The sequence below is a fragment of the Triplophysa rosa genome, linkage group LG15 (genome assembly GCF_024868665.1).
Source record: "Triplophysa rosa linkage group LG15, Trosa_1v2, whole genome shotgun sequence".
NCBI classification, from domain to species: Eukaryota; Metazoa; Chordata; class Actinopteri; order Cypriniformes; family Nemacheilidae; genus Triplophysa; species Triplophysa rosa.
Window position 1 is genome coordinate 2309807 of NC_079904.1, and position 14743 is coordinate 2324549.

Here is a 14743-nt window from a genome sequence, read left to right on the forward strand (position 1 = left end):
GAGAGTGAGAGAGAGAGTGTGAGTGAGAGTGTGAGAGAGAGTGTGAGTGAGAGAGAGAGTGAGAGTGAGAGAGAGAGTGTGAGTGAGAGTGTGAGAGAGAGTGTGAGTGAGAGAGAGAGTGAGAGTGAGAGTGTGAGAGAGAGTGTGAGTGAGAGTGTGAGTGAGAGAGTGAGTGAGAGTGAGAGTGTGAGTGAGAGTGTGAGTGAGAGTGTGAGTGAGAGAGAGTGAGAGTGCGAGCGAGCAAGTGAGTGAGTGAATTCGCTTATGACATTGCAGATGATCCAGAAAACAGGTGTACCTGCTGAACAGCACAACTTTGGCTCCTCGGCTGTTGCTTTTAATTTGCTTTGTAAAGAAATGATTTGAGTTTTGTGCTTCCAGTTATTCATGAATATTAATGAATTCTGTGTTTTATTCTGTTCCAAGCTGCCTCTGAAAATTATTCACCAGTGGGGCTGAAACTTTAAGGTCTATATAATCCATCACAGACGCACTGATTCGTTTATACATTCAAATGATTCATTTAATTAAAACGACAAACTCAAAAAAGAAAAGTTAATGAGATTTCTGTGATAAGCTTGTGTCTTTGAATGTGATGTTCATTAAAGGATAGAAGTCAACAATCACACAGCAGTGCTAAGATACGTCCTCATGACTCTTGGAAAGAAAAATGCTTCTCTGAATATTATCTGGGTTCATGCATCATGTCACATATAGAAACAGAAACACTGCTTTGTTCTTAACATGACCACAAAACCATCGTGACATTAAATAATGCGTTTCATTTCCGTTAATTGGAACAGAGTTCATTTAAAGGCATCCAGATATGCTGCAGATAGACACAAAGCTGATGGCGAAAATTACAAAATACCAAGAGAGCATCAAGTTTATAAAGCATTACACAATCATAACAGACGTCAGCTGTCTTTGCCAGCAAAACCTGCCCACGCATATACAACTCACGCATCAAATCTCTTCATCTCATCAATTGTTTTTCTGAAACAATCAAATTGAATGGGTAGAACTCTGAAGAGCTCTAAAGTCAGAGATTTCAGTATGTACTTAAACATTTCTAATAACAATTTTTCCATAACCAAAGTATCCGGTCTATACATCCCACATTATTTATTTTGCTTCATACTGCTTATTAAAAAAAAATTGTCTATTTTAAATTTTTCCTCATCAATCTTAAGAGAACCAACGCTGATACTTATATTTGATATATTGAGATCATTGAAAATTCTGAAACTCTAATGAACAATAAAATTGCCCTTCAGGTAAATCAGATGAAATGTGTAATATGCTTGGTTCATATTTTCACAACAAAATACTTCAGTGACCAGGGTTTGACAAACAAAAACGAAAAAAATATTCCATAATTCAATCTGTACGGTGAGAATTAATTAAATTAGTGAACATATTCTTATTTATATAGCAGACATTTTCATCCAAAGAAACTTACACAACTGAAAAAAATTGTTTAAAAACTCCCGTAGTTAATTAAAAATCTTAATAAAATGATTCTATAATGTGGGTTAACATGCAATCTTTTGATCACTTAAAGTACTAAAAAGATATTAATATAGCCTATTTTATGTACACGAGTGTTTTTTTCCAGATCAAACAAAAGAATTTAACTAGCCCGAGGCATTGTTTAATAAAAATGTCTGCTCACTTTCATTTCAATAAAAATGATTTGAACTTGATTTTCTAAATTGGAACACTGGAACCGAACAAGAAATAGAACGCCACGCTCACCCCTCCTCCAAGTTTTCATCCTTCACTATGACCCCTGACCTCTGCCCAGCCCCCTTCAAACACACACACCGGCATCCCCTTTCTCTGCATGAAATTAACAACACACTTCTGCACACACAGCATTTGATCTGCTGTCACACACTACATCATTCCACACACACCACTGATAGGAGCCGGATATGAGGCTCAGTGTGTGCGTGTGATGACTAGGAGGTCTTAAAATTGCACCTATGATCAAGATGTGCCTGTTAAAAACAATTCATTTCACATATAAACAGGATTCTAAAACATTAATGCTCACAAGCAAATGTTATTCACAAAATGTTATATGCTCTCCAACTTGTAAGTCACTTTGGATAAAAGCATCTGCCAAATACATGTAGTATTTAAAATGTATAAAATGAATTTGTCTGATAATGTAATTTAATGACAAAGAAAGAAGATATATAAAGAGACTGGAAACACTGCTTTCAACCAAAGAGACCTTTAAATCATTAGAACAGGGACAAACAAAATCCATAGATTGTGGTAAAGCTTATACAATAAAATACACATTTGAAAATTCATATCAAAGTAAAAAAACATGAAATGCAGAATATAAAACAAAACCACATGATTGATTCATGGATAGATTCACAGGTCTATTTTCTTTCTCAGAGACACTGATTTTGTTTTGTTTTTAGACACATTTGTGACCCTGGATCACAAAACCTTAAGTAGCACAGGAACATTTTTAGTAAAAGACAAAAATACATTGTGTGGGTCAAAATTATAGATTTTTCTTTTATGCCAAAAATCATTAGGATATTAAGTAAAGATCATGTTCCATGAAGATATTTTGTAAATGTCCTACCTTAAATATATAAAAACTTTATTTTTGTGAGTGGATGGTCTGCCACAGTGCCCCTGATTAACAACTTCAAAGGCAATTTTCTCAATATTTTGATTTTTTTGCGCTCTCAGATTCCAGAGTTTTAAACGGTTGTATCTCAGCCAGATATTGTCCTATTCTAACAACTCATATATCTATAGAAAGTTTATTTATTCAGCTTTCAGATTATGTAAAAATCTCAATTTCGAAAAATTGACTGGTTATAAGACTGGTTTTGTTGTCCAGGGTCACATTTTCATAAACACTAAAATAGAGTTGCAGTTGCAAACTGCAGTTTGTGTTGCATCGTCTGTCCATGTGTTACATGGCTCTATACAGAAGTCATCAGGTCACAACATAAATCATCATTCAATTTTACAACTGTGTTTACAAATGGATGTAAATGTAGTTAATGGACTTTGATGTAACAAAGAAACAATGAACAATTATTTGTATGAACTAACGTTTACAAAGAATAAAAAATTCTGTAGAAATATAGACTGCTTACTGTTAGGATAGCGAATACATTAACTAATGTAAACGAATAAAACCTTGCTAAGTATTAGTTATGTCTTGTAAGGCAGCAAACCAAATAATAGAATTAAAAACACACTTAGATTTTTCATTATGAAATTCAAATATTAGGTACAATGAGAGACAAGCATTAATAAACTATAGATTTTTAAAATAATATTTATTAGCAACAAAAAATGTCAACGGATCAGATTAGAGTAGCCTACAACACAACGATGACGCTTGGACAGTGAATGTCCGATCAGCAGCTGGCTCCGCCCACTCGCTTACCCTTTAGACCTAATATGGGCAGAGCTGAAGGAGGAAGTCACGTGACCCGCAACTTCTGTTCCCACTCAGGTTGAGAAGCTGAGATGGAGACATGAAAAATAAAAGTGCGGAAAGAAAACTAAAGCTCTGGGTAAAGAAATAAAACGCAACAAAAACTAGCAACTAGCATGTCAAAGGTAAAAAGAAAAATTTAAGTGAAAAAATAGAAACAGTAGCAACATTTTAAGGCAGATTATGAACTATTTTCCCACTGTGTTTTGTAATTGCATGTCTCCATCAAAAGGTGTAATGTGTCTTTTGATGCTACAACACCAAACAGCAACCAAAATCTACACAGTATTTTAAGTATTTTAAAACACTGTTAGCTAGGCAGAAGAACAGCTGTTTATCATGATTAAGATGTGGGGTGGACTGACTGAATGAATATTCATCTGTGAAAATGTCTCTCTTTCTGTAATAACATTAAAGATGTGAGATGTAATTTGTACTACACTAAAAGCACAATATTAAATGCAGTTGTTGTTAATGTGCAGTTGCTCATTTTAAAAATGTACTGAAAGCCAGAAGCAGCTTCAAATGTATGAGGGTTTTTCTTTAGGTGATTTTATGATTGATATGATTTTAAACCAAAAGTAAATATCAAAATATTGAACATGTAGCTTGGGTAAATATATGTTATCAATATTAAAGTAGAAATAACTATTATTAAGAAGTTACATATTAACATTTAATCAATATTAAATATATTAAATATCATTATAAACTTTTGCCCTCTCATACCCTTAATGTCTAAATTTATCGAATACATTGAACATTCATTACAACAAAGAGCTAAATTTAAATTAATTTTGTGCATTTTTTGTTTCTTTCTCTAATGGCAATGTTTCAAACGAATCATGTTTTCATGCATGTACTTTAATTAAATCAATAAAAAAATTAGTAAACAAATTGATTGCGTTTAAGATTTATCTAAGTTTATGATGAAAGTCTTGTATGTCATTTTATGACAAAATAAAAACACTATTATAAAAAACAACCTAATTTTACAGAAATTCGTAACAATTTATATAATGTGAATGTGAATCATACAAAAACATACAATTATTACAAATAAAGCAGTCCGGAATCCCCTCCCCTAACCCCACCTCTAAACCTTACCATCACAAAAACAAATCATACTAAAACTTAGTAATAAGATTGTAAGAATTCATTCGAATTATCCACCTTGTGAAATATTTACAAATTCTCGTGAGATTTAAACACATTCCCTCTGTATCGATTCTAAAGCCTATCAAGAATCTTGTCAACAAACACTGAATCTTACCGTTCATTTGACATATTCAATTAGTTTAATATGCTGTTGTTAAATTGTATGATGTATACCATCAGTGATCCTGCTCTTTATATTTGGTACGGGTCGAGAGGAGTGTGATATCTGTGAGAGGGGAGTCTGGTTGAGAGGTTAATCTCACTAGGGGCCCAGTGTAACCTCACAGCACACACACGCTTACCTAGCTATCTACATCAGGACACACACCACAGACATTTATTTACAACTGAAATTCATTACAATGTCTACAGACTCACTCAAAACAGGACCACGAAAGAAACTGAAATCTAAACGTGCAAACATTTCATATATAAATCTTGAAAAGATCAGTTTTAGATCAGATCTTGGGACAATTTGTATCCAATAAATATCAAACCAACCCCACACACAGAACTGCTTACCGTGTGCATTAATAACAAATTCAAGCCCACATAATACACACACAAGACATAATAACGTCATGCACACCATAAACAAAAACATGTATTCACGCAGGAAGACAAACACACCGTATACACACAACATGCACAAACATGCAGCACTGCAGGTGGGACAGCATTTAGAAAAGCAAACACAAAGCTACCAACAAAACACACACACTGCAGTGTGTCGATTCGGAGTGTGAGGGCCGGCGGAGGCCACGCCTCCTTTCTCTTTTTGTCTTTAACGAAATTCCTCTTTTAAAGAATGTTAGAGGACCCCAACCCCCACCACACACACACACACACACACACATGGGGAAATGCTCTTTACACGTACAAACAAAAACACACACTCCTTTGATATGTATTCTTCCTGAAACATCATGTCTTCTTTCTCTATGACACACACATGCACACACAATGATTCACACACTCCCTTTCCGGTTCTGTGCTATACACACATTCAGTCACAAAAGCAGAATGCAGGTCATGAAGATGAAACGCGAGGAAGTGAATTCATGGAGATCTACAACTGCTTGCAGAGGGCAAACCAGGGACAACTGTAACATTTCTATTTACTTTGTGACTACTACAAATCTACCCGCCGTATTTTGCTATAGCAAAAATTATACATGCGAGACGTTAAGACAGACATTAAAACTTTCTTACATTAAGAAAGAAAATAATTAAGTTTAACACAATGAGTCAGAATACAGCAAGTTGCAAAAAAAACAACATGAAATCACTGTAATTCAAATAAGTGCACACGTCAATGTAACGCTTTTGCTTTAACACTTAATATTAGTGCACAGTTTTCATCACATAATTATGTGACATTCATTATTTCAGCCGTTAAATGGGTCTGTGTTTGGTTATAATATAACCATTTATTTTATCATTTATATTCATATTAATTTATGTTCATATTTTATTGTATATTTATTGTATTAAATTAGATGAAAACTACTCAACAGTTATTGATTCTTTGCCGAGGTCTACCGCAAGTTAAGTTTGGGCCACGTATCGTTTGTTTATGTTGTTGCCGCTGAAACCATCTGTAGTTCAATTACAAATGAGATAAAAACCGTCTTCACCAGATACTTCAACCAGAACAGTGCTTGGAAAGTATTTTAAAGATTCCATCTCTTAATGCAACATTTTTATTGAATCATCATTTTTCAACTGTCCTGACCTCACAGCCATGATAAAGCTTGTATATTGTAAATTGTATAAAAAATGTATTTGGTGAACTTTTGTTTAAATTGACAGAAATGCTCTGAATATATTTTTATTAACTGGTTTATAAATCACTTTCTTACAGTGTGATCTCAAAACACACATGCAGCACCTTTAACATAATTTCCTCTGCTTATTCACAGTGTATCTGGGTGAGACACACACATAGGAAATAATCAGCTGTACACACTCCAGGGAGAGGAAAACCCGCCTGTGCTCTTATCACAAACACACACACACACACACACACACACACACACACACACACTGTACAACGGCAGAACAGCATTCACAACACACACAATGGCATAAAAGCTTCAGTTTCTTTCTATGTAGCGTGAATGCACACGCACGTGCAGTATTCAAACGTGCACAACACAAACAAAGCTCTGCGTCGCAGCAAAATGCAAATCTTTCACAGAGTGGTTATAGATTATTACTGCATGTGCCATTAGACCCTCTGACGCACAAGCACACAGCCATTTAGACGAAGAATAAAACGCACCTGTGCCTGTAGGAAATATGAACGCATGATCGTTCGGTCAATACTAAACTAGTGCCAGGATATTATATAAAAAACGACCACGTTGAGATAGATAGATACATGACAGATCCAAAATAAATTGTATATATTGTTAATACAGCACATAAACCACATTCACTTTTATTAAATAGTGTCTCTAGATAATAAGAGTCAGCACTGACCATTGAAAAACCCAGACTGGTTCACCACTATATACGTTAACACAAATAACACACAGAATTGAAGTGCAAGTGTTTATGACTGGACAAGCATGACGCATCTGTTAGGGCCACTGGGTTTCTTACTTTTTGCTTTTCTACTATCATAACACAAGGACACAACAATGATTGCCACAAATGTGTAAAAAACAATACAATACAATACTGCAGACACAACATTTCCAAAGAATCAATAAGCGCATACGAGCTATGTAGAAAATACACATTTGTTTTCTTACAGCACATAGCTCACTTCATGCTAATGCAATGTTTGTTCTTATCAAAGCTGGTTCCCACAATGCTCAAACCTCTGCATGGCAGGAACAATGAAACGCTTAACGTGTGTCAAAACTGTTCATTTGTCAGGAATTGTTAATCTGGGTGGCACTGGTGTAATAGCACAATAAATTTACAGAAAAGACCAAACTGCACAAAAGATACTCTGGTTTTACCTGTATTAAAAAAACACACCAGATAAGCAGATCATTTGCATTTATTTTTATGGCATTTTGGTTCAATTTCAACCATTACTTCAATTATCCTATCACATAAATAATGGTAGCATAATTCATGTATTATACATTATATTTTAATAGATAGACTATTTATTGTTATCAAACTGCACATGCTTGGCAGCCTCTCGTGCTACTGCCTGTCTTAAGAACTGCATTTCCCAGAATGCACTCAGGGTTCACTGCTGCTGCATTAGCAAGGGTTAAACAAACATTTATTAATACACAAAAGTGTAGTGCAATTTCACATACGAATTTAAAAGTGTTAATCAAGTTAGCTGAACAAATCTTCAGATACGAGGGTTAACATGCGGTTTAAAATATGAAAACATTTCCACCATTGTTGACTACTGTACACATTTAACAGAAAGAACACGTCACACTTCTTTGTTTATATATATATATAAATATATTAATTTATACACACATAAGTTCATGCTACAACAAAATCTACTTCACTAAATTACCATTTTGACATTTTAAACAGAGTGAAAGATTATTAAATTATATTTAAAAGAGCATGCAAGAAACGAATTATTGCGACTTCAAAATCTTTACTTAATTTTATCATTAGAGTTTAATTTAAAAACGATAGATAGATAGATAGATAGATAGATAGATAGATAGATAGATAGATAGATAGATAGATAGATAGATAGATAGATAGATAGATAGATAGATAGATAGATAGATAGATATTCTGCCCTGTGTTTTGTAACAACAACAACAACGTTAAATCTCAGGAATCAATTTTAACAGCTCATCTACTGCAAAACAAACAACAACAACAACAACACAACACTGTTTGTACTGCCCACAACACACAAAAGAGTCACACAATATAACAGCAACAACAGAATTACAAAAGATCTCTTTCTAGCACCTTCTGTTCTTTAAACCATTTTAAGGTGCCGTTTCAGTTTCGGTACACGACTGAAGTGGGTTGGGGGAGCAGAACTACACCCATGTAAACACGAGAGCACATCAGTCCAGCCCAAAAAACAAGAGACGTTCTTCAAAAGTCTACCAACATGCAGTCTGATCAGCAGAATGACACATTTTCAGACGTGCTGGCAGCTTTGTCAGACTTGTTTCGCGATTATCATGCGATTATCTGTTTATCCCTCCGGGATCCCTTTAAGAAGTGCATCTTAAACCACTAAACCTCGCCGCTCACAATATCAGTGGAAGTGTTTCGTAGTAACAACGTATGTTATTTGTAACGCAGCTCTTAAAGTGACAGCGGATGAAAACACGAGCGCATGTTTTTTGCTGCACATCTGCTGATGTCAATGAGATGCGACGCGTATCGCGAAAAAGAGACTGAAATGTGACTGAAAAGGCAAACTGTATAAATGAACTTACTTGGTGCACGAACACGTCCAGTGGTGGGTCAACTGATTTCCCCTCGCTGCTGGTCATCGATATAAATCCGAACCCCATGCGGACGTTAAACCACTTGCAGTAACCGGAGCCAGCCAGAATCTGCGGCGGAGTCCTACCTCTGCGCGGCCCTCCTGTGCGGTCAAGGGAGAAAAGCGCAGTGAGCCATGATGGTGATGTACGTGTTTGCTCGTGGCTGTGAATTTTCGTGAGATTCGTACTTGGTTCGCTTTGCACGCCCCGTGGGTCTGCGTGAGCTGCGTTTCAGAGGGAAATCCCCAACTACTGCGCAACAGCACGCGTTCATTCAGCCGCCACAACGCACCGATCTGTCTACGCGTACAACCACTACAAACCCACCCTTTAGAAACTCAATGAAAAGTGGAGCTACACTTCGGATGGGATGGCGCACTCCCGTACATCGCGATTGCTCAACGCGCCCTAGTTAGTATATGCAAACTTGTCGTGGCTGTGTTTTTTGCGTGCATCTACCGTGTGTGTAAACCGCCTGGCGTGGGGCAGGTGTGCACACGTTAGCCCCCACCACCACCACCATTGGAGCAAACGCGCACAAACAACGTAAACAAAGCTTGGCGGCGCGCGTGCAACAATACGCGCTTCCATCTGAACGCACACCGATTATAAAGATCTTTTTTTGGTAAAAAAAAAAAAAAGCATCGTAACCTTCGGCCATGTTTCCCCGCGGACCCTCCGTGCCAAAGTTCCAGCGAAATCTTTCCTCTGTGAAATGGGGTGATGCGCGTCACCGTCGATCCGACATCCCGATTTCCAGCGGGTACAAATTTAGCGCACATGGTACGACGTGCGTCTCCTTTTTGGATATTTTGTCATGTCTCTTTTAACATCCCCAATCCTCTCTCTTTTCCCTCCCTCGCACATTCGCTCTCTCTCTCTCTCTCTCTCTCTCTCTCTCTCTCTCTCGCAGTTTCTCATTCGCTCGCTCGCAGCGCTGCACACGTGACTCCTCCGTGAGCCCGGGAGAGGGAGCGGACTCAGAACCGAGCTGGACTTCAACTGTGCTGCTGCGTCACGTAAACATCTTCGTTTTAAGGATTTAACTTCATAAATCTTTCTTATGAGGTTTAAGAGCTTTTGCCGTCAGGTAACTAAGGCTACTGAAAGTTTTCGTAGGATCGCAAGAAGTCCAGGCGTCAAAACAAGCGTTTTCGGATTTTTTTCTTTCTTTTATATGTAACACTTAATGATGCCTTATGTAACAAATTCCAACCACTCGAAAGCACCGTCATCACACTTTAGTCCCATAAAAGTAAATACGTGTAACATGCATAACACTTCTTATTTAATTCTCGCTCAAAGTTTAGAGAAATGCGTCAAAAGCTGTCCAAAAACAAGATCAGGCACAGTAACATGTTTTGTTAAACTGTGAGATAAAATGTGTCTTAGCGTGTAAGGATATAACTTTATTACAGCAACTTGATGTACTTAACCAAACAGATTTGCAGAAAAATGACTGTACAAAAGTTTTTATCTGACAGAATGTAAACGTAATATGTGTAATTTTCAAGTCTGTAACCAACTAAAATTGGGACATTAGGCTCAACTCAAGCCTTTAGTTCTGTTTAAAGGTCTCCAAAACATTCATTACTGTCGTTAAGTTAAAAAAAATCGTGCATGGGAGTACTATAATTAATGTTTGTTAAAGCACATTTCAATGCGTGTGTTATTTTGTGCAAACGTCAGTAAGGCAGCAATATTTTTTAAGAGATTATTGATCCAAAACAACTTTCCAACACAGTTAAGGGTTGAAAACATTGAACCGATAGCATTTCATCTTTCAAAGATGCTTCTTATAGGTTCGAATTCTGTCATGATAATTTCACATGCTGTCCAAATGTGCACTTCACCAAGCTAAAAGCCAAGAACTTAACATCGGCTCTAACTAGTATCTGATTTTTCACTGATATTCAACCTGATTTTTCGGTTTCTGAAGAAATTCGTTAAATATATATATATATATGTGTGCTTGGCATCTCACACACGCGTGCTCAAACGTGAGGCTTTGGCAAATGATGTTTTTCTCCGTTCCTCTTTGAGTAGGTAGAAAAACACGCCGAAGGAGTGAATCAACAACTACCCCCACCACCTCCACGCTCCGCCTCTTTAGCCCACCACCCACCCACCAATTCCGACCACCCTCCGGAATTCACCCCTGCCCCCAAAACTCAAACCCCCCGCACCACAACTAGTGTAGAAGATGCTGTGGGTGTGTTTGCTGGTGTGTGGAGGGGATGGATGGTGGTCGCAGGTCACCGGTGTCAGATGTTATGTAGTTTCTCATTTCCTGCGCGAGTGTTTCCCATCCACCATTCATAAAACGACCCCGTGAGCTCCGGGAAACACGCCTCACTCGGTCACGGACACACCTTTCATGTCCCCGTTTGATCCCGTTAAGAAGCATCGAATGCGTACTCGGGCGCAGACAATTGAATGCGTGCGTTATTCGTTATGTGTCTAGCGAAATTGTGCGACTTTAGTGAATGCATTTTAAATAAGCACATTAAGGTTTTGATGGGTTAAAAACACCGTGATCGTAGAATCTAAATAAAAGAGGAGCACGAGGAACATGGCGCACACCACAGCTGCATTCTACTCACAAACTCAACAATTTCTGTTTTGAGCTGCATGCACGGTTTTCGACACATTATTCTTGCTCCTGCCAGATGAGTTTGCTGAACCAAAAAAACTAAAACGAAATCTCGATCTAAACATGATAGTTTTGACCGAATCTTTTCCTGAATGAACAGCCTATATTAAGACTAAAAAGACAAGCCTTAAAAGCTTTAGTTCAATTTCAAACTCTTTCAATTCACAACTCTCGTTGCATTTACGAGTAGATATTAAACAATGCATTCCACCTCAGGATATTGCTCAAAAACTGAAGTTAGATGTGCAGTTAAATTTATTATAAGCTCAGTAGCTAGTTCATAATGTGTCACAAAAAAGATAATGCGATTAAGCTTTAACTTGTAAAGGTTCTCGTGTTTTACTCTTTTTTTTTTTTTTTTAACGAACCGTTAAATGCGATTTCGCAATCACACTCCATAGAAATGTTTTCTCAATGTGAAATCACGTATTTTAAATCGGGACTTGCATATGCAAATAATGCTTTTGAAATGCAAAGCGAAAAAAAACGTGCCATGCTTTGCCAGCTGACATTTTCACTCCTGCGCTCTTTACTTCACTTAAAACTTTTAATTGAAATTACTAAAGAAAGTAACTTTTTAACCATGTTTTATATTTTCATTACAGACTTAAATTAATAGGCAAAAAATGCCTTGAAAATTGTGAGTGATCTTATTTAACTCATTATTAAATTGTTTAGACTTAACTGAAGAAGCTGTTTGTTTACAGAACAAACAAGCTTTCAGAGAGACTATGATAAACCTTTGAAAATTGGGAGGATCAATTAAATCTGTACGTAATCACAATGATTGATTAAAACTGGAAATAGATTGTAAACCAGACAGGGAGAGAATGACGATTACATCTTCGAAACCAGTTAGGAGGCATGCGGTTCTATCTGGATTCTGTGAATGTATTGAGCAGTTTGGATCCTCAATACCTCCATCTCACCCACCCCCACCCTGCCGACCCCTGAGGAAACGCATAGTTGTCAATAGAGTGCATTGAGTCCACGCAGCACTTCTCTGCATGTTCGTTTGGTTTAGTGATGCATTCATGTCTGAAATTTCCCCATCTTCCTGAAACTCTCTATTGAACCAAACATCCCGATCGTTTTTCAACGCCACGCAAAGTATTATGTACCGATCAGGGGTCAATACAGGTGAATATTTCAAATGCCTTGTTCACAATTGTGAATGTTGTTGCTTTTATAATAAGTTTACAAGGCTTGCATGACATAGTCAATGTAAATAGCCTACTTCACACTGACTATTCACAACATAAACGTAACATTTTGAATGAATTATTCAAAATAATATAACACCACCAATTTTAGACAAACATTTCCAAAGCAGACCATTTGTGCGGGCAAATGATAAACTGAAAAGTTAAATATAAATGTTTTACCACTAACATCCCCATGCAGCAGCTAAATATAAAATATTAGCTTTTATTTTAGGCCATTCTCTCACATACCAAAAAAACATTTTGGACAGGAGAGATTATCAATTGTTTCTATCATATTCAGAGGTATTGATAATATATTCGTTTCTTATCATTTTAAAATACATTTAGACATTATTATATTTCCGATATATATAATTAATTTATCTGTTTAGTAGTTTATTAAAATAACAAAACTTAATTGAATATCCTAAAATCTGACATATATTACTTGATTTCAATGCATGACGTTAAACAAACCTGAATTAATAATCTCTGAATCTGTTCTCTTTGCATCAAATAACAATAGCTATATATTCAGCTGTCAGCTGATATATTTAAAATATAAAAGTAAATAAAAAATCATAATAATTTAAACGGTTGCACGTAAATTGTGATGATTCCTTTACGTGCCACCACTGCGTCATTAAACCATGACGTCAGACGGAAGCGTGAACGCAGCTTGCGAGTTTCTCTCTCTCTCTCTCTCTCTCTCTCTCTCTCTCTCTCTCTCTCTCTCTCTCTCTCTCTCTCTCTGTCAATCTCTATTCAACTCTGTCCGTCTTAATCATTTACTGCCTGTTAACTTGAACGAGTTATATTGTTGGCAAGTCTATTAAGTTTTCCCGACGTTTTTTCTTGAGTTTAAATGGATGTTTGTGGCGGATCGATCGATAAATGCGCGTGGACAGATCGCAGTGAGCTGATTCTATTCTTGTGCATTGGTTTAACACTCTTGGGTTGTCACACGACGCATGCACACACAGGTAAAACTGTTGTTATACTTCTTATTTTTACGCATTCTTCTTATATTTCTTACATTAGGGTTATTATTCTCAATTTCTGCGCCCGTATTTATATAAATAGCCTATCTATTTGATGTTATGTCTCACTCACCTGTGGCCATGCTGTGCGCACTCCGTGTCTCACCCTGCGGATAAGTTAAGAAAAAATAAAATAGTGCCAATGATTCTGTCTGCTGAACATCTGTTAACCCACCAAATTAAATGTTGTGATAGTTTGAGGATCCACCGACCGAGTTTCGTTTGTTTTAGTTTTGTTTGGGCTGCTGGTGCATGGCGCTTTCATTTGTGCTGAATGAAGGAATTTTCCAGCATGAATATTTCATAGCGTCTGTGAAATGTAAGAGGAGTTTAAATCGCTCCTTTAATTCGAACGTAGGAACAATGGGTGCGAGAGCGCGCAGAATTGAGCACGCGCTTTGATTTAGTTTAGCCTACACGCCACAGTATAGTTGAAAATAAAACATAAGGCTAAGTGATAATGCATTATTATACATGTAGGCTATTTATCTGTGGGGTTTAGGCGCATATAGTCTGCCTTCTGGGCTATAGAAGATACATTTTCTCTGTCCCAAAGAAATGCATATTTATTTAAACGCCTCATACCTTTTGTATGCCGAGTAGAGATCTTTAAGTTTCAGATCCTGACTGGAATGGTCAGTGAATGGAAATTTCTGTGAAAACTCCAGAAAATCTTTGGAAAGTTCCTTAGCGCAAAAATATTCTGTTAAATCCGACACATGCCTGTTTAAAATAAAGTACAACAAAAAGAGAAT

The 14743-nt window shown here is 36.8% G+C and overlaps 1 protein-coding gene across 4 annotated transcripts in view; it reads right to left on the reverse strand.

Annotated features, from left to right (window-relative positions):
• Positions 1-14743, reverse strand: part of lin28b (lin-28 homolog B (C. elegans)) — a 71900-nt gene that overhangs the window by 54863 nt on the left and 2294 nt on the right. For 2 of the 4 annotated variants that reach the window (XM_057352020.1, XM_057352022.1), the window contains one exon: positions 9040-9191. In XM_057352020.1, coding sequence (XP_057208003.1) covers positions 9040-9191 — 152 coding nt within the window. Of the gene's footprint in view, positions 1-9039; positions 9192-9741; positions 9996-14573; positions 14712-14743 lie in introns of those variants that run through there. The other 2 variants (XR_008964362.1, XM_057352021.1) reach the window with 2 other exon arrangements.